The sequence below is a fragment of the Schistocerca nitens genome, chromosome 2 (genome assembly GCF_023898315.1).
Source record: "Schistocerca nitens isolate TAMUIC-IGC-003100 chromosome 2, iqSchNite1.1, whole genome shotgun sequence".
NCBI lineage: Eukaryota > Metazoa > Arthropoda > Insecta > Orthoptera > Acrididae > Schistocerca > Schistocerca nitens.
Genome location: NC_064615.1, coordinates 1,110,728,466 through 1,110,752,746, shown reverse-complemented (window position 1 = coordinate 1,110,752,746; position 24,281 = coordinate 1,110,728,466). Strand labels below are relative to the sequence as shown.

The following is a 24,281-nucleotide window of genomic DNA, read 5'->3' as shown; positions in this document are numbered from 1 at the left end:
CAGTTCACAGGCCTGCTTAGAGATGCCACCTGGGTCAGCCCCCTGGTGAGGTGCTAAAGAAAAAGTATTACTTAAATGATCGCAAAAGAGCACTCTGCCTATTCTGTAACCTGTATTACTGCTGTCCAGTAAATGTGTTCATTGCTATGCACAACTTGTATCTTACATTTTGCTGTATTAAGTACTGTTCCATGCATTATGTTTGTTCTTGCTATAACAGTGTGGATACTGCTAGTTTTTTTTTTTTTACAAAATTACTTACACTGTTACAACAACATATAAGCACTTTGAGATATTTACTTGTTCTGGCTATTTTGTAGGTTTCCCTCATTCATTCTGAAGACACTGTGTTACCTGTAGTGATCCAAGATTTGCTGCAGGATTTCCTAGTATTGCTTTTTTTCTTTGTGGAAACTACTTTTCAACCATCTTTACAAACTTATTACTAAACATGTTGAATCTAGACCTGGCATTGTATTCACTGTAAATTTCATCCCAGTCAACATTTTTAAAATTTTCCTTAATGCCTTCTATTGTCACTAACCAATCTCTCTCTCTCTCTCTCTCACACCACACACACACACACACACACACACACACACACGACCACTGTCTCTGCCCGCCCAATTTGGCTACAGTGGCCAGAGACACAAATAATGTGTGCGTACGTTGTGTGTGTGTGTTTTCTACTACAGAAGAAAGCTTAAATGTATAGCAGTGTTTTTGTTATGTCTGTCTGCGATTCCACGTCTCCTCTATATGATGAGTAGCAATCTATGATTTTTATAATACTGTTGCTATTCCATCCTGGACTTTCCATTGTTTCCTTTAAGTGTTTCTGGACTGTACATGTGACTAAGACATGTAATGTGACAAACTGTGCATCGAGATCTGATATTCAACTTACCACATGGTAGGTGTATATCTGTTTAATTCCTGTAACTACGTATGAACCATTATTTGTCAATGTACTACAATCTCTCGTGGGGGCAGTACAGCCAATAAGGAGATGAAGAGGGGGAGATATGGATGGAGACAGAAAGACTGTGGAGCTATAGATTTTAACAAAATTATAAAACTACATTTTTTTCACAAAGTATCTTTCACAGTACTGTATGTATTAGACATTGTGATTATAATATACAGCCGTGCTCGCCTAATTACACGTGACATATATGAGGGTGCTAAACTGGATGTAATAAAATACGACATGAATGCAACATCACAATTGCGTATGGGTTGCTGCATATATTGAATATGTTTGTATTTTATAAATAAAAAGTAAGTATTAATCTGTTCATGCATTTGGTACCTATGGCTTGTATGATATATTTCAGAGGCTTCCATGAATCTGGGAGTTAATGATGTGCAACCATGGGTTGAGTAACAAGTTTACTGTTAACTGAGCGTTACCCCGTGCTTTTGGATTACTGAGGCTCTGTATTTTGTAATCCATTAAAACTACCAATGGGGAAACCAGAGGAATATATTACTCATTGATAATGCTTAAAATCAAACATTACTGGTTTCATCTTGTTAGTGTCATAGTTGGTCTGTGTTCTCATTAAGTTTGCATTCAACTGGCTCCCAATGTGTACAGAAAAAAAAATGTATTAAAAACCTGTTATAGGGATCACTGTGGATGCCATGTAAAGAAGTGTGTGTGTGTGTGTGTGTGTGTGTGTGTGTGTGTGTGTGTGCGCGCGCGCGCGCGCTCTGACATGATCTCCCATGTTGTCACTGTTTGCTGCTCTCAATACCAACAATTACTTCAGCTATTTTGTTTCATTTAGTGTTGACTGAATGCAGTACCAAACACCAATTGCAACATATGATCACAGTTATTACCACACTAAAACATTAGAGTTGTCTTGTGAAAATTTTGTTACATGCGACAGGAAACAGGGTAGTAATTTTAACACCAAAGAGTAAAGAATGACAGCACTGATGAAAACAGAAGCATTTTTAATTGAATTGTACAATGCATATCTTGAAGTCCACAATAATAATAAAGTAGCTACAGTACTTTACGTCTTGAGCACTAACTGTCACCTCACAATTTTCTTCAGAACATAAAATAAATAAAGTAAAAAAAATAATTAAAAAATGCCATTTAACATAGTAGGTAAGTGAACACAAAGTCTCTTTAATTGTACAATATCATCCATTCAAAACCATAGTTAACTGAAACACAATCTCTTCCAGTTCACACACACATTTTCACTCTAAAGTATCATAATCTTCACTCTCATCTTCTCGCTTTCGTTTTAAGCTTCCCCCACTTGTGTCACTGTCCTCCAGTTTTAAGGTGCTAGTACCTGACGTTATTTGGACTTTTGGCTTGGTTACAGGTTTCTGGATGCTGGGTCCTGGGAAAAAAAGATAGTCATAAAAATATTGTTTGATTAAATTAAAAAATATTTTACATGGAACATCAATAAATTATCAGCACTGCTAAAATAATTTATGCAAATTCTGTAGAAAGGTTGACAGCAATTATATGAATTGGTGCATGGTGACAAATCATTAGATTTACACAGGAGGTGTGTTCATAAAATTTTATTACCTTGAAAAAAAGCATACCAGCAGACCTGGTAGAGACTGATATAAACAAGCCACGATACCACAGTATCATGCTAGAAAAGTCCAAGCGAAATGGAACAGGACACTAATAACATGCAGCATCATACAGTAATTCGTTTCTGGCAGCAGTGGAAGTGTTGCAGCTGTATCCCGACAGCAAAAGCAGAGAAATGAATCAGCCTGAGACAGCTAAAACATTTCAACTGTTGCCAAAAATGAATTAGTGTATGGTAATTCACTACATCATTTTGTTTTGGCTCCTCTAGCAAGATGCTACAGTACATCTGCGGGTGTAGCTTAACAAACACCAAAATTAATTATGGAATTCCACTAACTTTGTTGGCAAGTTCATCGCCGTGATATCCAAGTAACTCTGCATCCACAGGAAAATTTCATTTCTATGGAAGATGTATAGCAGGCCGTGAATGTTACAGATCAGCGCATCTTCGATCTACTGCTTGCAGTCCACTCAATGAGTCACTCCATACAAGTAAGTTCAGGTTTGGGAGAGTTCCAGTGTGTTGAAGAGCTCCAAATACAGCTGTCAGTTTTGAAGTAAATGTGCCGACCATATCTGGTACCGGGCCTTGCACATGAAACTGACCTTGGAGCCCTCTTTATATACAGTTTAGTGAAGTCTATAATTGTCGTACAGAAAGTTAAATATCTGGTGGTAAGTGGTGGAGTCTTCGTGCCACAGTGTGCCCTTTTCTCAAATGATATCCTGAGAACTGTGGATGTAGGAAAACACACAGATTCCGGATTTCTGGAATGTGTTTCACAGGGTGCCACCCTGCAGATTGTTAACAGAGCTCCAGGCATATGGAATAGGTTCCCAAATATGTGATTGGCTCTAAGGTTTCTTGAGTAAGAGAACACAGTACGTTGTTATCAACTGCGAGGGTTTGTCCCAGGGAAGTGTGATATGACTACTTTTGTGCTCTATATACATAAATGGATCTGATGGACAGGGTGAGTAGCAACATGTGACTGACTGCTGATGAGATTGTAGTACACAGAAACATACCATTATTGAGTAGCTGCAGAAGCATAGATGGCTTGGATGGAATTTCCATTCATTATGACGAGTGGAACCTGGGCCTAAATAAAGGAAAGTGTAAGCAAATGCAGATGACTAGGAAAAACATCCTGTACTGTTCAAATACATTATTAGTGCTGTGTTACTTGTCTCAGTAATGTCAATTAAATATTCATATAATAGAGGGAAAGATTCCACGTGGGAAAAATATATCCAAAAACAAAGATGTTGGATACAATTAAATATTCAGGTATAGCAAATCAATATGAAATGAAACAAACACTTAATAACAGTAGTACGATATGCGAATGTTCAACTTTGATTTATTAGGAGAACTTTATGAAATTGCAGCTCATCTATAAAGGAGACTGCATATAGACCACTAGTGTGACCAATTTTTGAGTAATGCTCTAGTGTTTGGGATTGCCACGAGATTGGATTAAAGGAAGATACTGAAGCAATTCTGAGGCTTCCTGTAGATTTGCTAGTGGTAGATTAGAGCAACAGACAAGTGTTACAGAGACGCTCTGTGAACTCAAATGCGATCTCATATACTTTTCCTGAAACACAGAGAAAAGTTAGAGAATCTGCATTTGCAGCTGACTGCAGAACAACTCTACCGTCGCCAACATACATTATCTGTAACAAATGTGAAGACAAAATAAAAGAAATTAGCACTCGTATGGAGGAATAAAGACATTCATTTTTCCCCTCATTACATTTTTGATAGATGATAATGATCGCTTAGCTGAGCAGAAGGAGCTAGTGTTGTACTCTTTGAAGTGAGATGCCTGCTTCTGCAAGGATACCGTCGACTGGGCTTGTATGAAAGGCTCCAGCTGCTAGTTTTACGCTGTTATCGGATCCAGGTTCTAGTAAACCTAGCATAATGGGGCTGCTGAACCACAAGCAACACGTCCATAGCCAAGCTAGATAAAATTGGCATGCTCTAAAAGATTCATAAAACCCCCAAATCCATTCCCTGAGGAGGAAGTGGAGTAGGTTCAGTTTCTTCATGCAATTATCCTGGAGTTGTCATATGTTAGTTTACTGCAAATAATAACCCTAAAAAGCGAAGTTAGTCAGCTAATTCAAGTAGTTGGTTTCCTAAGTAAAGCTCTGGATGGGGAGGTACATACCAAAGTACAGACAAAAATACACAACATGCATTATGTTGGTGACACTACATGTGCTTCTGGGCTCAATCTTGTGTCCTGTGTGTGGCATTCTGATGTTGCCATTACAAACTACATGGTGATGGAGATCTGTAATAGGTACAGACATCATCGACAAGTAAAGGCAATAAGACTGTGGGGGCCGCAGTGAAGACGGTAGCACTCAGCACCGATCCCTGTGGGACTCCATCTCCTGGACATATTGGGTACTAGGGATTGTGCCAAGTTGTACACGAAACAGACCAAATGATAAAAAGTACTGTATAAAAAAAATCAGTAGGCAACCCCAAAGACAACACTAGTGCAATATTGACAAAATGTGATAGCATTCTGTAGAATCAAATGCTTTTTGGATATCAAAGAATACAGCACACACGTGTTGTTGGTGCGCAAAGGCATCTGACTGCAGACTCTAGTCCCAGAAAGTGGTCAACGGTAAACTGAAATTGTCAGAGGATGCCCTGTTATGGAGAAAGTAGTCATTTGGATTCTAAGCACTAGCATAGTTACCTAGAGACTGTTATAACAATTTACATTAAGTAACTGTCCGATGAACGGGTTTGTAATTATCCCAGTTGAGTATGTCTATTCCCAGCATCAGGTAGGGACCACTCTGCTCTCCGTCAACTTGGAGAGAAAAATTCCCTCTCGCCACATTCAATTAAGATGCTCCACAACACAGTACTCTTAACTGCTGTTGGTCAGACATCGAAGCATAAGAAGCTCCACAACACAGTACTCTTTTAACTGCTGTTGGTCAGACATCGAAGCATTGGTTGAGTATTCTGTAGAATACCCGGGGACATCTTTCTATATGAGTGCTTTTGAGTTTCCATTCAGTAAAAAGAGCATTATAAGTTTTTAGGTGGTGGGAGTGAAACGACAAAGTGCTGCATTCTGCTACAGGTCAGTAGTCTGTAAAGGTAGGGCGGTAATTAAAGGATTGATATTTTTCTCCAAAATGTGCAGTGGTATGTACAGCAATCCAAAGACACAGTGATAACATCTCTACTCTGTGAAATGCTAATCTGCTGTGGGTAGTCAAGGTGTACAAATATGTCAAAGTTTAAACTAGACTCAAGTATGTACCCTCATAGAGGAGACATAGTGTTCACTTTACTCTCATCCTTTTTTTTAAATTAAAAATTGAACCTGCACTGCAAGTCACTTAAATGCAATTAAGTTGGTCACTGAGGGATGTCATTTTAGTGCTCATCATCATTCACTAATGGCCCTGGTTATTTCATAGGACCACAAGGGTACGGATTTCCATTTGCGACAGTGTATGGAAAATGGTATCACTTCTGCACCACCTTTGCTCACAGAAGTAGAATCCTACACCACCCTTTCTGTATGTTTCTCCTCAGTAACTCAAACTCGCACTTTGGAGGTATATGCTGACCAATTAGCTCTTCTAAGGGACCAACATGGTAAAAACTCACTGATGTTTTGATTTGGTAGGGAAAGTACCATCGGAAAGTGATCACTATTTCACAGGTCTCTGCAAACATTCTAACAGCATAGCAGATGCCATAGACAGCAATAAAATGTGATTGTTCTCCTGTGTTTAATAGCCAGAGTTCAAATTCAGAGAAAAACAGTTGTCCTCTACGTTACTAGCACTGCTCCTCCACAAAGAATTGTTGGCATTAAAGTCACCCATTAAACAAATAAAGGGTTGGGCAAGTTATACTATAAGGGTTGCTATTGCTTGATAATATATTTCCCAATATGTGGATAGAGACAGTTATAGCTTTTAGTCTGGTGTTTAGTGGTAACTGTCTGCTGTAGATGTTACAGTTTATTAGTATGAATATGCTTCAAGACGCTCTCTCTCTATTGACATGATTATTGTAATAGGCTTGGTAATGTCTAACACTACAGAAAAGGTCTTCTAAGAAATTTGATTCCTGTACCGCAACACAGATGCAATTAGCTGGCATGCACAATTGTGCTACTTAGCCTTGCACCTCGTATGAGGTTGGTGGAAAATCCACATACGATGATTCTTCCTTATGTCAGGCAGGGATCCAATTTGGTCAGAATCGTCAGATATTTTTTTGGTTTGGGTTTTTGTTCTCTTCTCTTTTCTTTCTTTTTGTCTCTGGTGAGTGAGTTTGTGTGAGATTTTGCTGTCTTTTAGCTCTGGATTGGATTATGACCAGGCTTCTCTGCAACACAGTGCCCAATGCTCTTTGGTCCACTAGTTCGTGTGAGGTCACATCTCTGTTTCGCATTTGGAGGAGGATGCCTTGGATGGTGTCCTCTCCTATGTTGGGATCAGGGACATTCAAAGTGTTTTCGGCTGCATCAGCATGGAGGCATCAGCTGGTGCTATAGGTTTGGGGACCAAAGGAGTTAGCAGTCTCTCCTTCTGATAGGTGGTTGAATGATTTGCATGGATGTGGCTAGAAGGTATATCAGGTATAAAACTGATCACAGTACCTGCAGAAGTGTGATAACGTTGATGGAGGGAAGATGTTCATACTTCTTTCTGGCGTCAAGGTAAGATAATCAGTTTAGTGTTTTACATTCTTGGATCTTCCTTTCGTACATGGAGAACGCTGGCATGGACAATTAACACGTTGTCATGTTCGGTTCCTGGGTAAAACCCTTCCACAATATCCATATATAGGTGCAACGCTGCAGCTAGAGGACAAGTGACCATAATGTAGGCTCTGAAAACATCTCATAGGTGGGGTAACACAAGGTTTAACATTGCATCTCTAAACTATTACTTTAATTTTCTTTGGTAATATATTGCCTTCAAAACCAAGGATAAAAGCACTTGGGTCATTTCAATTGTCCTTCAGGTCTTACTGGATTTGGAGAATGAAACTGACTCATCACTTTCCTAGGTTGGTTCACAATTTGTCGCTTTCTGAGGTATCGAGTCTTGGTGGAATGCAATACCTTCAGCCATGCTGAAATTTTATGTGGAGTGACAATGTTTGTCACATTTCAAAAGTGCTTGTTGTTAACATAGCCATTGCTGTTTTGATAAGCAGGGAACAATTTCTCATTTTTTTCCAATCCAGCAAACTTGCGTAACTTATCCTCAATATGTTTGACGGCAGTCCAACAGCTCATTAAGAACAAGCTGCTGCATCTCATTAATGCATAAGCTGCTGCATCATCTCTGCCACAACAACCAGCCATATACATGGCACAACTTCCTTGCATCATGTCGTTCCAAGCTTTCAATGAACAACAAGAGGAATGTAACAGTGGCACATCAGGTCAACGATCACTGCGCTACACATCAAGCACAAGTTACTGTGAAACTTTTTTTTTTTGTCAACGCCTGGCACAGGAGTTTACTGCCTTACTCAGAAGTTATTCTCGACTAGTAGGCCAGAGTTGCTAGTTTTTGAAAATTTAGTTTCTGCACTCACTAATCATTATGAGGATCAGATACAGGCTGCTGCAGCTCGTTACAAGTTCTTTCGACTGTTGAAAAAGCCGGAACAGATATACTGTCAGTGGGTCACTGAACTTCAGGGTTTGACAAGGCAGTGTCATTTTCAATGTAGCTGTGAACAGCACTACAGTGATGCAATTACATACAATGTACCAGACAGTAGGATTCATTAACAAATTCCCATTATGAACCCTTTGAAACAAGTGTTATAAATTAATGAACGTCAGGACTCGTGTGCTAATGCCATGGAAATTTTTGAGGTGGCTCTGATTTGCAGTGTGACACAAAGTAACAAACAGTTATGGCCTTGCAACCAACCAACGCGTGCAAACAGGCCACCGCACTGTGGACAAAGTAAACAAGTGTGTCTGCTGCGAGATCATGACCCCAGTGCTTTTCCATGCAAAAAAGACCTAACTGCCATTCACAGAATGTGACCTGCTTTGCTTGTGGAAAGCCAGGTCATGTCCTGTGTGTGCTTGCAATAGAACAGAGCTTTACCCACATTCGCTCTCGTAAGTGTGGGGCACCTTCTCACTCAGTGAACATAGTTTTTTTTCTAAACCGGCTACCGATACTAGTAATGACCAACTTCGGAACATGCCTTCACCCAGCCCAAGTGCTGTGCAATGATAGTCAAACAAACTGTTTGTGAACTTAGTCATTGCCGGACACCATGTGCGACTTCAGTTGGACAATGGTGCTTCGGTTACATTGCTTAAATGTGCCACTTATGAGCAGATGGGCTCATCACAGTTGACAATCTTGCACGCAACTTACTGCGTATAACAGTCAGGACATTCCATTGCTTGGTACATGTAATTTGCCTGCCAATTCCAGTTTCAAACCACAACGGCGACATATACAATTTTGTGTTCACGAGTGTGAATATATTTTTGGGTTAGATTCTTTCAATTTGTTTGGTCTCTGTATTCACGACAATGTACTTCCTGTTTCTACTTTCAATTCAAAAGACAGTGTACTAATTTGACTGAGGAGTCTCCCAATTTATTTTCTGAAGCTCTTGCCAGGGCAAATAATTTTGTGGCATATGTTACAATGAAAGACAATGTGCAACCTCAGTTTTATCGGCTGTGTCTCGACCCTCATGCACTTAGAGACAAGTTGAAAATGAACTTAAATAATGGCACGACAATAGTGTTATTGCTCCTATCCAGGCTAGTCAATGGACTTTCCCCTTAGTCATCTTACCAAAGCCTTCTGGAAGACTTTGTGTTGACTTTACATCCACTGTGAATTAACGAACAACTATGCATACTTATCCGTTGCCTCGCCCTGAGGAATTAATGGACAGACTTGGTGCAGGCAGCTATTTTTCAAAGATTGACTTACTCAATGCATATTTGCAAATTCCACTATACAAGAAGTCTCAGGAAGTGTTCGTCATCAACACACATTTAGAGTTGTTCAAATTTTTGCACTTACCTCTTGGCAGCACTTCCGCACCTGCCATAGTCCAATGCTATTTAGAACAGTTTACTGCAAAAGTTCCATTCTGTTCAAATTACTTGGTTGATATTGCGTCAGGATGTACACCGGAGGAACATATCAATTAACTTTGCATGCTTTTTCAAGTGCTTTCAGCTGCCAGTCTGAAGTGTCGCCTGTACAAATGTGCCTTTTTTCAGACTGAAATTCAGTACTTAGGCCATGCTCTTAATTGCCAAGCTGCTCATCCCTTTCACTTACATTTGCTGGCTATCTGTAACCTCCCTGACCCGCAGAACATGAAATTGTGGGCAGTTTTTGGGAAGCTGACATTATATACGGTTATACCCAATGCAGCCCAGATTGCGGTTCAGTTGCATCCTCTGTGCCGAAAGGATGTGCTTTTGTTTGGACCAAAGGGTGTCGGGATGCATTTCAGAAACTTAAAAATGCTTTGTTGAGTGGCAGATGCCTTGTTCATTTTGATCCCGCTAAGCCTGTGGTTTTGGCAGTGGATGCTTCTTAGTATGGTATCAGAGCTGTGCTCTCACACATATTTGGTTCACAGGACAGGCCGAATGCTTTCACTTGCAAATTACTGACCAAGACTCAATGTAATTATTCCCACCTCGAGAAGGCACTCTGTATTACCTACGGCCTGATAAATTTTCACAATTATCTGTTTGATCAGAAGTTTTACCTACTGATGGACCATGAGCCACTTCAGTCTTCGTTTCATCCACCCAAACCTCTTCTGCTGTGCATGGCTCAGAAGCTGCCATGTTGGGCATTGTTACTATCACTGTATCAGTACAAAATCTTGTACCGGCTCACCCTTCCTTGTCTTCTTGTTTGTCCTGATTCTGAATTCTATGCTACTGCCACATCTTGTTGTCAGATAGATGCGCAGGACACTGAACTTTTACAGACTTTTCCACTGCACCATAGGAAAATTACTCAGGCCACAGACGCATACTTGAACCTTTTGTTGCACTACATCCGTACAGCCAGGCCTCGTTCAGTGAAAAACATTCAGAATTCTTTTGTGCGTCGATATTTTCCCGTGTTAAAACGTCGACTGTACACCGACCAGCGCAGTGCTGCGAAACAGATCAAAAATGTGCTGACCTGCACGCCAATGGAAAGAGCGGGCAGGAAGACAGAGTTCAGTGCCTGCTGTCAATGCTGATTAAACCAGCTGCCTCATCGCTGCTCAGCCACTTTGAGAGCATCAGTACTCAGTAATAGGAGGACAATACTTAGCCTGTGTTCTGTGAGTGGTAGTAGTAGTAGTAGTGTTGAGTAGTAGTAGTAGTAGTAGTAGTGTATGTAGGAGGCACAGGAAAGCACTTTATAATGAGAAGTTATGTTTCTTTTCTTTTTAGAAATAAAGTGCCCTATTAATCTGAAAGTGTTTCATTGTTTTGTACAGATATTTTGGATTCCTGCCACCAGCCACTGAAACTTCTCTCCTTCCTTGTTTGTGCCAGTGCTGACTCCCACAGTAAAGAGACAACACAATTGGACAAAATTTTTTAGGAGGCAAGATTCATTACAAACAAAACCACGAGCGCATTGACTTTAAACACATCTGTGTGTCTACCGAGTTGTTGGTAATAGAGGATCTTACACACTGTAGGTAAGTTGATGCTATCTAATGTGTCCCTCCCCAAACAATTCATACTACAGGAAAAATAGCAGTTAAACGCAAAATGAGATAAAAATTATTTTACCCAGTAAGTTTGATGAAAAATAAAGGGAAAAGATCTAAATGAAAGAATGAACAACCTAGATAAAGACCCAGGCCAAGAGCAAGGACTGCCATCGTGAGTTTTGTAGTAAGAGAAGTAAGGATAGTCTGTAATGGGAGACTGCAGCACATGAAGGGAAGAAAATGGTCCAGTAACTTGTGGTCTATACTTGCCACACACATACTCTTGAAAGAGTTGTGAGCTCCCTGAAGGGCCAGAGTGATGGCAATAGTCACTTAACGAGTGCAAAACCACTTCAAGGAAACTAAAGAAGATATCTCTTTGTTGAACAAACATTTCTCACCAGAGCACTAAGGTATTTAGTGCTGGATAAACTACTGAACTTCTGAATGTTTTGGAACACAAACAGTATTTAGCTATTGGAGGAACTGTATTTGAAGAAAGAATACAAAAGTGGAGATAAACAACAGAGTTCTAACAGACCAATCTCCTTCGTTATCAAAACTTTCTGAGAAAGTAGCTTACAAAAGAGTAAAGAACCATCTTTTTGGCAATAACCTTTTAGCAATAGCTCACTTTCACTTTTGTAGTAAAGAATTCACTACTGAGAAGGAAATATATGATCTCATGAACTCAATTCTAGAAAAATTACCCTGTTGGCATTTTCTGCTATCTTGTTAAGGTCTTTGGTCATAAGGGAAACTATAATTGCACACCATTAAAAGTCTTCCCCTTGCATGGATGGAGTCATATCTTAACAACAAAAAATAGGGGGTCACATTAGCATATTATACGACAGGAATAAGAGATAATTCAGAGTGGGAAAACATTAAATACAGTGTGCTGCAAGGTAAGGTGCTCAGCTCACTTTCATTCTCAGCCTATATGCGTGATTCACCTGCAGCATTGGAGGACTCTTCAAAAACTGTAATGTTTGCTGATGACACAAGAAAACCTATAAAGTGCCCAAACACAGCCAGGAGAATAGAGGGACAGCCTTTAACTTGTTCACAGGTAACAATTTAACCCTTAATCTTACCTCAACTTTTACTATGCAATTCCAAACAAATAGTAATGATTTACAGGTATTAGAAGTAAAGATCAATGACGATACACTGGTCAGGGCTCCATGTGAGACACTCCTGAGCATCCAGATGGATAATAAACTGCTGCTGTACCAACAAGTGGATAAGTTAACCGAAAAGCTCAGTTCTGCCTGGTTTTCAATTAAAATCACTCTCGCTATATTGACATTTGTAAAGGATCGCTAGCACACTTTCAGTTTTGCCCTAGATCATAATCTTCAGGGGAATTCCAGCTAATTAGTAAAAGGGTTCATTCTACAAGGAACTCAACCATAGTATTAGAAGTAGAAACAATTTCCAAATTGACCATATATCACTCTCTACAGCTCAAACTGGAGTTTCATATTCTGGTGCAAAAATCTATAACAGATTATTTGTTTTTGTTTTCTTTTGTTTCAGAGTGCAAAACCAACTAGAGTCATACGCACCCATGTCAAAACTGTAGAACACGAAGACAAAGGGAGGAGTTAAAAACGACTACATATCGATCCCAATCGATGGAAGAGAAGATAGCCAAAAACAGGGACATGGATAAAGGTCTATAAAATACGCCCTAGAGAAACGGAGGTCCAGAAGAAAAATTAAAAAGCCTTCACCACATTGCTACAACGGATAAAAAGTAAAACACGGTTGACAGACTGCACATTGTTCACAAAAATGGTCAAAAACTCAGATGGCAAACACAAACAGGAATGTAAGCTGTTAAAAAAAAAGGGGGCATTCCGTCAAGAAATGACGGACAGTCAAAAGTTCAGTGTAATGTGCACAAAGCAGTAGGGGGGACCGCCACTTAACAAATAGTGCACAATACAGAACCTAGTTAAAATGATTTCCTCGCAGCGAGAGGGCTGAGGGGAGGTTGTCCAGGCTGTTGCGAGAGGCTTAATAACTCAGACCTTGTTTCCATGAAGAGAAGATCAGTGGTGATGCCAAAGTGACACCACCTGCTGACACATGGCAACACAGAGATCATCAGGGGAATGTGATAACTAGCAGGCTTAGGTACAAGGACTGCAGCCTTGGCAGCAGCGTCAGCAGCCTCATTTCCTGTCAGACCAATGTGACCAGGAACCCACATAAACATCCATCAAGAGTGAACAAGTGACAGCTTTCCTAGATCCCTTACACTAAGGGATGGATGGTGTACAGCACACACAAACTTTGAAGGGCAGTAAGAGAATCTGAGCAGATGACACAGTTGAAAAACCTGTGTCGCTGGCTGAACTGCATGGTCTGATACAGAGTGAAGAGCTCTGCTGTAAATACCGAGCATTGTTCTGGAAGCCGATACCAGAAGACTTCGGCGCCATTGACAAAGGCACACCTGACACCATGGTCAGTCCAAGAGCCATCAGTGTACACAAAGGTACTATCACGGAGTTCCATGCAAAGGTCGTGAGACTGATGGCGATAAAGCGAGGCTGGAGTGATGTGCTTAGGAAGGCCAAAGTGAACATGGGCAGCCTCATGAAGCCAAGATGGTGAAGGGTTTACACCCACCAGGATAGTTGCAGGTAGTGTGAAGTTAAGCTGCTCGAGCAAGAGTCAAAAGTGAACTTCAGGAGGCAATTAAGAAGAGGGGCGCATCCCTTGCTGGGGTCATCAAAGAAGGAGGCATAGGATGGGTGGGCACACATGGCAGACAAACGGCATGCAAATCTGCTGAGGAGGAAGTCATGGCGGTAGGGCAGTGGTAGTTTGGCAGCTTCTGCATACAGACTCTCAACCACGGTAGTGTAAAAAGTGCCAGTGGCCAAACGGATGTCACAATGGTGGATAGTATTGAGACTACGTAAGATGGATGGACGTGCAGATCCATAAATGAAACACCTATAGTCTAGTTTTGAATGGACAAGGGACTGGTACAAACGGAGGAGGCTGGTTCGATCCGCACCTCAGGAAATACCATTGAGGACACGTATGACATTGAGGGACTGAATACAGCAGGCTGCCAGGCAAGACACATGGAAGGACAAAGAAAGTTTCTCATCGAGTATGAGCCCCAGGAATTTCATAGTTTCAAGAGCAACAGGCCCAAGTTGTAAAGACAGTGGAAGAAACCACATGCACTGCCAGAAATTTAAACAAATGGTTTTGTCAGTGGAAAAACGAAAGCCATTGTCATTCATTTACTGTAATTACAAGGTAGAAAGACACAGGTACACAATGTGCATAGATTTGAATAATGTGTTGTTATGAGGAAAACAAATCCATTCCTACTGTGTTTATTAAAAGCGAAATTGATGCTGAGTGTATATGTGTGTAGGCTGGATTAATGTTTGTAAAGAAATTGCAACTCACTTTTATTGTGAGTATTAAGAAGTAAGTAAACCTTGAGCACATAGTGTGCAGAGATTTAAATGATGGGTTGTAAAGAAATTTACAACTTTCATTCCAACTGAAATTATTAAGAGATTGAAAGACATTGGGCACATAATGTGCACCTAGTTGAATGACATGTTGTACTGTGGCTGTATTGGCATTCTTGTAGTAATGTCACAATATATGTTCAAATTGCCTGAGTGGCATCCAAGTGAAAGACTTGCATCAGGCCACTGAGTCACACAAAATTATTATATTGTACTGTGGTTGTATCAGCATTCTTGTAGTAATGTCACAATACATTTGTTCAAACTGCCTGAGTGGCGTCCAAGTGAAATGTATCAGGCCGTTGAGCCACATAAAATAATAATTATTATTATTACTACAGAATGATAATCTCATAACAGACTACTGTGGTGTAATAGCCAAACAGCAAGAAAACTTGGCATGTTAAATTCTATTACTTTGAGGATTAAGTTATTAGATTCATTTATCCAGCACAGTGCTGCAATTGACTTGTTATAGAATTAAAAAGTAGCAATCATAAAAATCTAGATTGCTCATTTAGGAAGGGGAATATGCAGTGTTCCAGATATCGATGGCAATTCTGATGTTCTTTCCACCTTAGCTACAATGAGTAATTATAAATTTTCATTTCAATGTATTTATAGTAGCCATCTTTCATAATATTCACTAAATGCTGTTTGCTTTCTATTATGTAAAGAGTGTAAAAGATTGTGACAATGTAGTATTATATTTCTCAGTTGATGCAGCACTTTGCAGTGCTGGTCACAGCAATGTTATAGCCAACGGCTAACGGGTGTGAGAAGCTGGGATCTGCAGTGTCACAAATCTTGTTTCGCATTATTGCAATAATTAAAAATAACAAGAAATTAAAAGTTTTTTCTTCTTTAGAGCCACCAGCATAATATATGTCTGATAATGACATGATTATTAGAGCAGATGCACCAAGTAATGCTTATGATAGGCAATCTTTATTTACAACATACTGTTCTGGCATTATCGCCATTTGCAAGTCCGTCTAAATTGATGTGACGTCCATATTACAGTGTTAGAGGACTGTCTGATAAATGTTACTCTTTTAATAAGCTGGTAAATATTGTCAATATGTTGAAAATAAAATGTTAATTATGATGTGACAGTAGTTTGACAGTTCCACACTTACTGTCAAACTACTGTCACATCATAATTAATATTTTATTTTCAACATACTGGCATCATTTACCATCTTATTAAAACAGTGACAGTTATCAGACAGTCCACTAACGATGTAATATGGATGTCACATCAATCTAGACATACTTGAAAATGGCGATAAAGCCGAAACAGTCTTTTGTAAATAAAGATTGCTTATTATAAACAGCTATTTGGTGCATCTACTCTAATAATCATGTCATTATCAGAAATCAAAAGCTTTGTGACTGAGCTTGTAATTAGATAATGAAAATGTTCAATCTCCATTAAGTATTGGTCCATTCACATTGATAACATCAGTATTGTATACAGTTGGAGAGGAATTTATCAATGTAATTTACAAATCCAAACAATGTTAAGTCCAGATTGAAATATCAACACTATTATGAAAAGGATAGATTGCTACTTATTGTAAAGATGACACGCCGAGTTGCAGACAGGCACAACAAAAAGACTGTTTACACATTTAGCTTTCGGCCAAAGTCTTCTTCGAAAGGAAAACACACACACATTCCCGCACACAAGTACACCTCAGGCACACAACCGCTCTCTCTGGCCACAGAAGACTTTCACCAAAAGATAAGTGTGTAATAGTCTTTTTGTTGTGGCTGTCTGCAACTCAATGTGTCACCTTTATGGTGAGTAGCAATCTATCCTTATCAGAACATTGTTACTTCTATTTTTGACAAATGGCCATGTTGGCTGAAAGCTTATTTGTGACTGTCTTTTTGTTGTACCTATCTGCGACGCAGCGTCTCTGCTATATGGTGAGTAGCAACTTTCTAGCCACTTTCCTTTTCATAATATTGTTACATTCCATCTTGGATTTTCCATTGCTTGTTTATTACAAAGGAAATATATGGGAATTCAGAGTTTTAATTTCGAGAATTTAAATAGTTCAACAAAAAGAACCTGAAATTACTATACTTACTTGAAGTGGAAATAATAAATATAATAGTTGTAAATATTATTCACAGATATTGAAGATATCATTGAATGATATTCATTTCCAACTTCATAATTAGTACATTGAAAATAATTAACACCATTCTCTATTTATAAGTGCCATCTGAACTTTGATAATACTATGAAAAGTATAGTTGTTACCATATAGCGGAGATTCTGAGTCACAGACATGCACAACAAAAATGCTGTCAGTAAGTCTGCCCTAAGCAGCTGGAGACTGTGGTCATGTGTATGAGAGTTGCGCGCGCGCGCGTGTGCGTGTGTGTGGGTGTGTGTGTGTGTGTGTGTGTGTGTGTGTGTGTGTGTGTGTGTGTGCGCGCGCGCGTGCGTGTGTGTGCGTGTGTGTTGTCTATTTCTGATTAAGGCCTTTTTGGCTGAAAGCTTACTTGCTGACAGTCTTTTTGTTGCACTGATCTGGGACTCGGCATCTCTGCTACATGGTGAGTAGCAACTATCCTTTTCATAATATTGTCATTATTTCATGCTGGATTTTGCATCGCCCGAACTTCCATATTTATGAGAACAGAACTTCAAAGCTATGAGAGAGTTAATATTTTTGTGAAAAGAAAAGAGGAGAATAATACAGCTCAAAGTTCTGGATGTGCGGTGTTTCGAGTTACCAAGAAGTCCAGTGCTGATGAATTAATTAACACTGCAATAAGGATCAACACCAATTTCCAGAGAAACACTGCACACTTGCCTGTAACTGATGAAAAACTGTTCTGTCAACATGCCAATAGTTTGTTCCACTGAAAGAAAATTCCCTTCTCATTTACTTACATGAGGCCTACTCCTCTTTATCTGTTGTAGAATATGTTTTTCGTATTATTGTAATTATACTATCCACTGTGATGATCTAGATTTTCTTTCACAACAATTCTCTCACTGTAGTCACTACAAGTTCAGGATGACAAGAATGTGTCTAAAAAAATGAATATCCACATCTGGTGTGGTTTGGGTTAATTTTGAATGATTCACATTCTTCCCTTTGCTGCTTTTAACGAAACATTAGAGTTCTGAATTGTCAATAGTTTTAAGAAGTGGAATATATTTTTGTGAAGCCAATTTGAGTATTTCATCTTTCCAAGAAGAAAGGTAGGCAATTGATTAACTTCAATCCTGGCAATACTAATGCATTTTCAGTAATGATTACTACTGACAGAGGTGTGTGTGTGTGTGTGTGTGTTTTGGGGGGGGGGGGCATATTTCATTACCACCAAAAGAAAAATAAAAGAAATACAACGTTAATTAATTGTTACACAAGAACTTCATTCATCCATACCAGGTGGGATCTGATATAATCTGACTTACTGAAAATCCAGACAATCTGGAAATATTCTATTAAGGAATACAATATAGAATGCTATATTTATTATAGTTTGCTCCCATTTATTTACTGAAATATTGTGTAAGTTTCTTTTGTTTCAAACTTGTGAGACATTTCAGAGCTGTACAATTGTGTGGGCGTTTCACTAACATCACTTAGTCTGAAGTTGTTTCCAGCTGTGCCATTACCGAAGCAGGGAGCATTATTTCTTTTCCTCAAGTGCCACTTTCATCATCCACTTCACCATTAGTATCATAGTAATGGTAGCTGGAAGTGTGGTACCAGTGATCAAAAATTAGGTACGAGCTCTGTACACTAGCTTAAACTTGCCAGTGAATCCTGTGATGTCATCTTTGGGCTTGCTGTCTCTGTGCACTCTGAACTCTACTCATGAGTGTCTGGCACTGCCCATGTAGCTAAAAACTTGTCACTCAAATCTGTTGTTGGGTACAATTCAACGTGCCCCACATACAAAGGAGAGCAAGTACCCAAGTTCATGAGTAAAACTGCAGACACATGACACTGCCTTTACATACGAAACTGTAGACATGACAATTATTACATACAAATACAATGACTGGCCATTTACCAATGAATATTTTTCTGTTTATACGGTACATACATTTATATAGAAGTATATGTGTACTTTATATGTATGTACACTGAGATGACAAAAGACATGGAATAGCAATATGTACATATACAGTTGGTAATAGTATTCTGTAAATAAGGTATAAAAGGGCAGTGCATTGGTACTCAAATGGTTTATGTGAAAATGGTTTATGTGAAAATGTTTCCAATGCGATTTTGGCCGCATGATGGGAACTGACAGACTCTGAACACATAATGGTAATTGGAGCTAGACGCATAGGACATTCTATTTCAGAAATAATTGGGGAATTCAATATTTTGAGATCCACAGTGTCAAAAGTGTGTTGAGAATATCAAATTTCAGGCATTATTTCTTACCACAGACAATGCAGTGGCTGACAGCCTTCACTTAATGACTGAGAGCAGCGGCATTTGCATAGGATTGTCAGTGCTAACAGACAAGCAACACTGCGTGAAATAACTGCAGAAATCAATCTAGGATGTATGACAAACATATTTTTTAGGACATTGCAGTGGAATTTGGCATTAATGGGCTGTGGCAGCAGATGACTGATGCAAGTGCCTTTGCTAATAGCACGACATTGCCTGCAGCACATCTCCTGGGTTCCTGGCCATGTTGGTTGGACCCTAGGCCACTGGAAAACTGTGGTCTGGTTAGATTAGTTGAGATTTCAATTGGTAAGAGCTGATGGCAGGATTCGAGTGTGGTGCAGACCCCATAAACCATGGACCAAAGTTTTTAACAAGACACTCTGTAACAGGTGATGGCTCCATAACACTGTGGGCTGTGTTTACATGGATCATTGACTGAAGATTGTTCTGTTCGGCTGCTTGGAGCCATAGACAACACTTAGTTGCTACAAATCTGTATGGTAGATGCACCAGTGTCTTCAATCTGCATTAATGCAATAAACAAAATTTGACACAACACATTGAATTCTAGGTTCCTCGTACAGCTATGTGAATAAAATTACAAGATCTTTGATCAATTACTCCTTTACAGTTAAGTATGATGGCTGTCAGAAAGCCTTTTATTTTGCAAGATTTTTCTCATTTTGCATGACCGTTCTAGAGTATTTTGATGCTAAAGATCCAATTTTAAATGGAAATTTGAGCAGAAATTGGACATTATTTGTTTAACAGATATGTTCACTAAATTTAGTGAGGTTAAGTTGCAGTTACATAGAACGGTCATGCAAAATGAGAAAAATCTTGCCAAATAAAAGGCTTTGTGACAGCCATCATACTTAACTGTAAAGGAGTAATTGATAAAAGATCTTGTAATTTTCTTCACATAACTGTACGAGGAACCTAGAATTCAATGTGTTGTGTCAAATTTTCTTTATTGCATTAATGCAGATTGAAGACACTTGTGCATCTACCATACAGATTTGTAGCAACTAAGTGTTGTCTATGGATGGCATTGTATATTGCAAACAACCCAGTTACATTTTGTTTTAAATGACATATATATCCATGATAACACGCTAACATAGCAAGTGCTCTGTCTGGTCCCACTGATATTATATTTGGTGAAGGGATTGCTTTTCCCGTGAAATAATCTTTCAAAGCATGACATAGGGAAGAACAACTGAAATATTGAACTATGTTTTTGTAAATTTTGATTGTAACCTCACTTAGTGCTGCATCTTTATGGGTTTTTACTGTTCTCGCGAAGAGCAGTTCTTCATGGGTTTCTTCGCCAATAATAATGCTTCATTACAAGGTAAAGTTCTTCCCAGAATTAAATTAATGAAGCAAAACAATGGATGGCACAAATTTTCCCAGTTTCTCAGTTTGCCACAGACAAACTGTCAGGGCGATGACGTTTCTGTCTATGTTCAACTTTTAAATGTCCTTCACGCACACTCTGAAGCTGGGTTTGAGAATGTTTTAAATATGAAAATACTACAGTGGATTATCAATCCACATAGTGGTGTTCAAGAAACAGATGTTATATTACAAGACAAACTGATTAGAGTAAGCTCTAATGAAGAACTTATGGTTTAGAAGAGGGAAATAAGCAATTCTGGGATCAGAGATCGTACTTTTTACTTGTCCTGTATTATAGACTACCATGAGATGGAAAAGATGTCAAACACAATCTTCATACTTTATGGAAAGGGGTTTCAACACTGTAACATCCTTGCAAAACATAAGGAAAATTGGAAATCACTAACCAAGAGGATTTAACTTTAAACCTAACTAAATTGAAGACTAATATTAAAAAATTGCTAATAAAGCACCAGTCTTGTCCCTCCCACTAAAAACATTCATGTATTATTTTCACCAGATTTACATTTTGCACCATTTAAAGTAATAAATGTATAGAATTTAACATGTTTTTTCAAGTTTTTCACTCCAAACTTTACCTATAAAAGCAAGTAGCACTGCCTCAGCTGTCAAAAAGACACTGAAAAAAGACAGCTAGTTATTATTCAGCTACCATACTAAGTCTGCCATCAAACATACATAAAACATGCACACATCCACACATGCATAGCTCACTCACACAAGGTCACTGTTGTCTCTCAGTGATCAGGCCTGTGCTCTCTGGATTATTCCCACTGACAACAGCTTTCCTGAACTGTACTTGTGAGAACTTTTCACGCATCTACTGTTTGCACTCCAGCCCTGAAAATGCCTTCTATCCTATCAGCACACCTGCACTGTCCTTTTCCTTTCTTTGTCCACTTCTCTCTTCTCCCCTCTGCCCCTCCCTCTCCCCCTCGCGCGCACGTACACCACCAAAGCCTCCTGATGCTGCACCTGACAGCCCACTATCCTGTCTCCATCACATTCCTGCACACTACCACAGACAACAATAGGATTATCCTCCATCCCTGCCCTGCTGCTGCCCCTTCTCCTTCCTACCCAGGTTTCTTCTTCATCACCACTACTCGTCCCAGTCAAGACTGTTGCTCACAGCAGATGAAGTCACACCCAGAGATGACAGTGTCCACGTTTGTATATTATGCATGTGTGAATGGCGTGCATTTTGTCTATGTACGATGGTCTCAGCCCAACAGTTTACAATGGCTAGCTGGATTTTTTCACTGCCACTCAATGCCCACTCTATGTGGCGATTAGTGTTCTATCCATTTCATATTGTTGTTGGATTTTATAGAGATGGTAGTAACACACTAATTTCCAAAAATTGCTAACACTGAGAAAAATATCAGCACAGTGGCTGAAGAAGACTTACCTTTGGACCATATTATTAATGTGAAATCCTGCTATAACATGTAGTCGGAAAACTTTACATGACACATACACCACTGTGAAACACTATTACACACACTGAAACACTAAAATATGTACTATGTTACTGACTCGAGTGCTGCAGTTATACAGTACCTGCAGAGAGTTTAATTACTGGTTTTGGAATTGTAATTGTCTGTGTTCTTGAAACTGTCGTCAATGGTCCTTGTCGTTTCACAATTGACATAGACTGTTGTCCTTGTGACTGTTGCTGCTGCTGTTGCAAGTGCTGCTGCAAGTGTTGTTGTTGCTGCTGCTGCTGTTGTTGTTGTTGCTGCTGCTGCTTACTGCCAGATAGTTTAACATTCCCAGAGTTTGATAAACTTGTAATTGAGCCAGACATGTACGTGCCTGTGTTACCAGCCATATGGTGAACCATTTGTTGCTTGGGCTGTGGCTGGAACATAAAATTAACAAAGTTTATTATAGCTATTTAATAAAGAGGAAAACTGAAGCTGTCACACTTTTACCTGATATTCTCTCTTTGGATTGAAAACAAAATCACAAATCCAAGCTGATGCTGGTGTTTTAACTTTGGAAAAGAAGTTGCCTTTAATACTGTGATAACTCTTCATGCTCTTCAACTAAAGATGTGTACTCGCACCCACTCTTTTCAACATATATGTTAATGATCAACCAGTTGCACCAGGGACTAGGAGCTTTGCTTACGCGGATGATCTTGCAATAGCTGTGCAGGGTCGGAACTTTAACGACATAGAAATTAGCCTTACGAATGCCCTCAACGGTCTAACGCCATACTACGAAGCCAACTGCCTACGCCCAAACGAAGCAAAAACATTATCTTGCCTATTCCATCTTCAAAACCGAGACACCAAACATACCCTAAACATCACGTGGAACAACCAACAGATCATGTTCAGCAGCACTCCTTGTTATTTAGGCGTCACCCTTGATCACACACTTACTTACAGACATCATGCAGACAAGGTCAGGGGTAAACTATCAACAAGAAACAACCTCCTGAGTAAGCTCACCTCCACAAAATGGGGTGCCGACCCACATGCTTTACGTACGTCGGCACTTGCACTCTGCTACTCGGTTGCTGAATACGCTGCCCCAGTTTGGGAAAGATCAGCGCATGCGAAACGAGTGGATCCTCTGCTGAACGATGCCTTTCGCGTAATTACGGGATGCCTAAGACCCACCCCGGTTAGCCAACTTTATTTGCTTAGTGGCATAGCTCCACCCAACATCAGACTAGCTATAGCAAGCTAAGCAGAGCGCCGCAAGCAGCTGCACGACCAGCACCATCCTCTCTTCGGACAAAACCCTCCACACACACGTCTAAAATCAAGACGGAGTTTCCTCACCTCAGTTCAACCGCTCGAAACCTCAAAACAAAAGGCCAGATTGTCAAAATGGAAAGCAACACTGCCTATGGGAGACCAGGCACCTTTAATCTCACCCAATGAACAATTGGCCTCTGGAAATGAACTAAAATGGCCATTATGGAGAACCCTCAACCGCCTACGAACTGGGGTGGGCAGATGCAATGTGAACATGTGTAAATGGGGATACCGAGACGGGACAGACACGTGCCAGTGCGGACAGACCCAAACAATTGACCACCTCCTGGAATGCAGCAACATGGGGGAAGTGTGCAGGAAAGAAGATCTGGCAAACACTACAGCAGTGGCAGTTAAATGCGCTGAATTTTGGCGGGACGTGATATGATATATATACTTTGTCTTTATATTGTAAGGTGACTCCCCATTTTGGGTTTGTTTTACTTATACATATGTGTATTGTATTTGTATTTGTGTGTATATGTAAAATGTGGGTTGTCTATGGCTTGGACACGATTAAATAAATAAAACTAAAGATAAAAATATTATATGAGATTGCCATCAAAGTCTTATTCGTGGGTGTGGAATTCTAACAGTCTGTTGGCAGAAGAATCAGCAAATAACTGTATTCTATTACTGTATATTATTTGCCTGTCTCAGATGCACAGACAAGCATGCATGTCCATTCATTACTGAATGATTACCCAAGCAGTTCTGAAATAATTACTGAAATAACATTTGTACAGTTTGCTTTATTCAAAACTGTTCAAACTTTGTGTCCTTAATATAAGTGTCTACTAAACACTA

General features: G+C 39.5%; 1 protein-coding gene across 1 annotated transcript in view; it reads right to left on the bottom strand.

The window, feature by feature from the left end:
- Positions 1 to 1,948: 1,948 nt before the first annotated feature.
- Positions 1,949 to 24,281, bottom strand: part of LOC126237503 (transcription initiation factor TFIID subunit 9) — a 95,108-nt gene continuing 72,775 nt past the window's right edge. Inside the window, exons 4-5 of the mRNA XM_049947660.1 lie at positions 22,264 to 22,564; positions 1,949 to 2,369 (exon numbers count right to left, since the gene is read on the bottom strand). Of these exons, the coding sequence (XP_049803617.1) occupies positions 2,221 to 2,369; positions 22,264 to 22,564 (450 nt within the window). The 3' untranslated portion in view covers positions 1,949 to 2,220. The remainder of the gene's footprint in view (positions 2,370 to 22,263; positions 22,565 to 24,281) is intronic.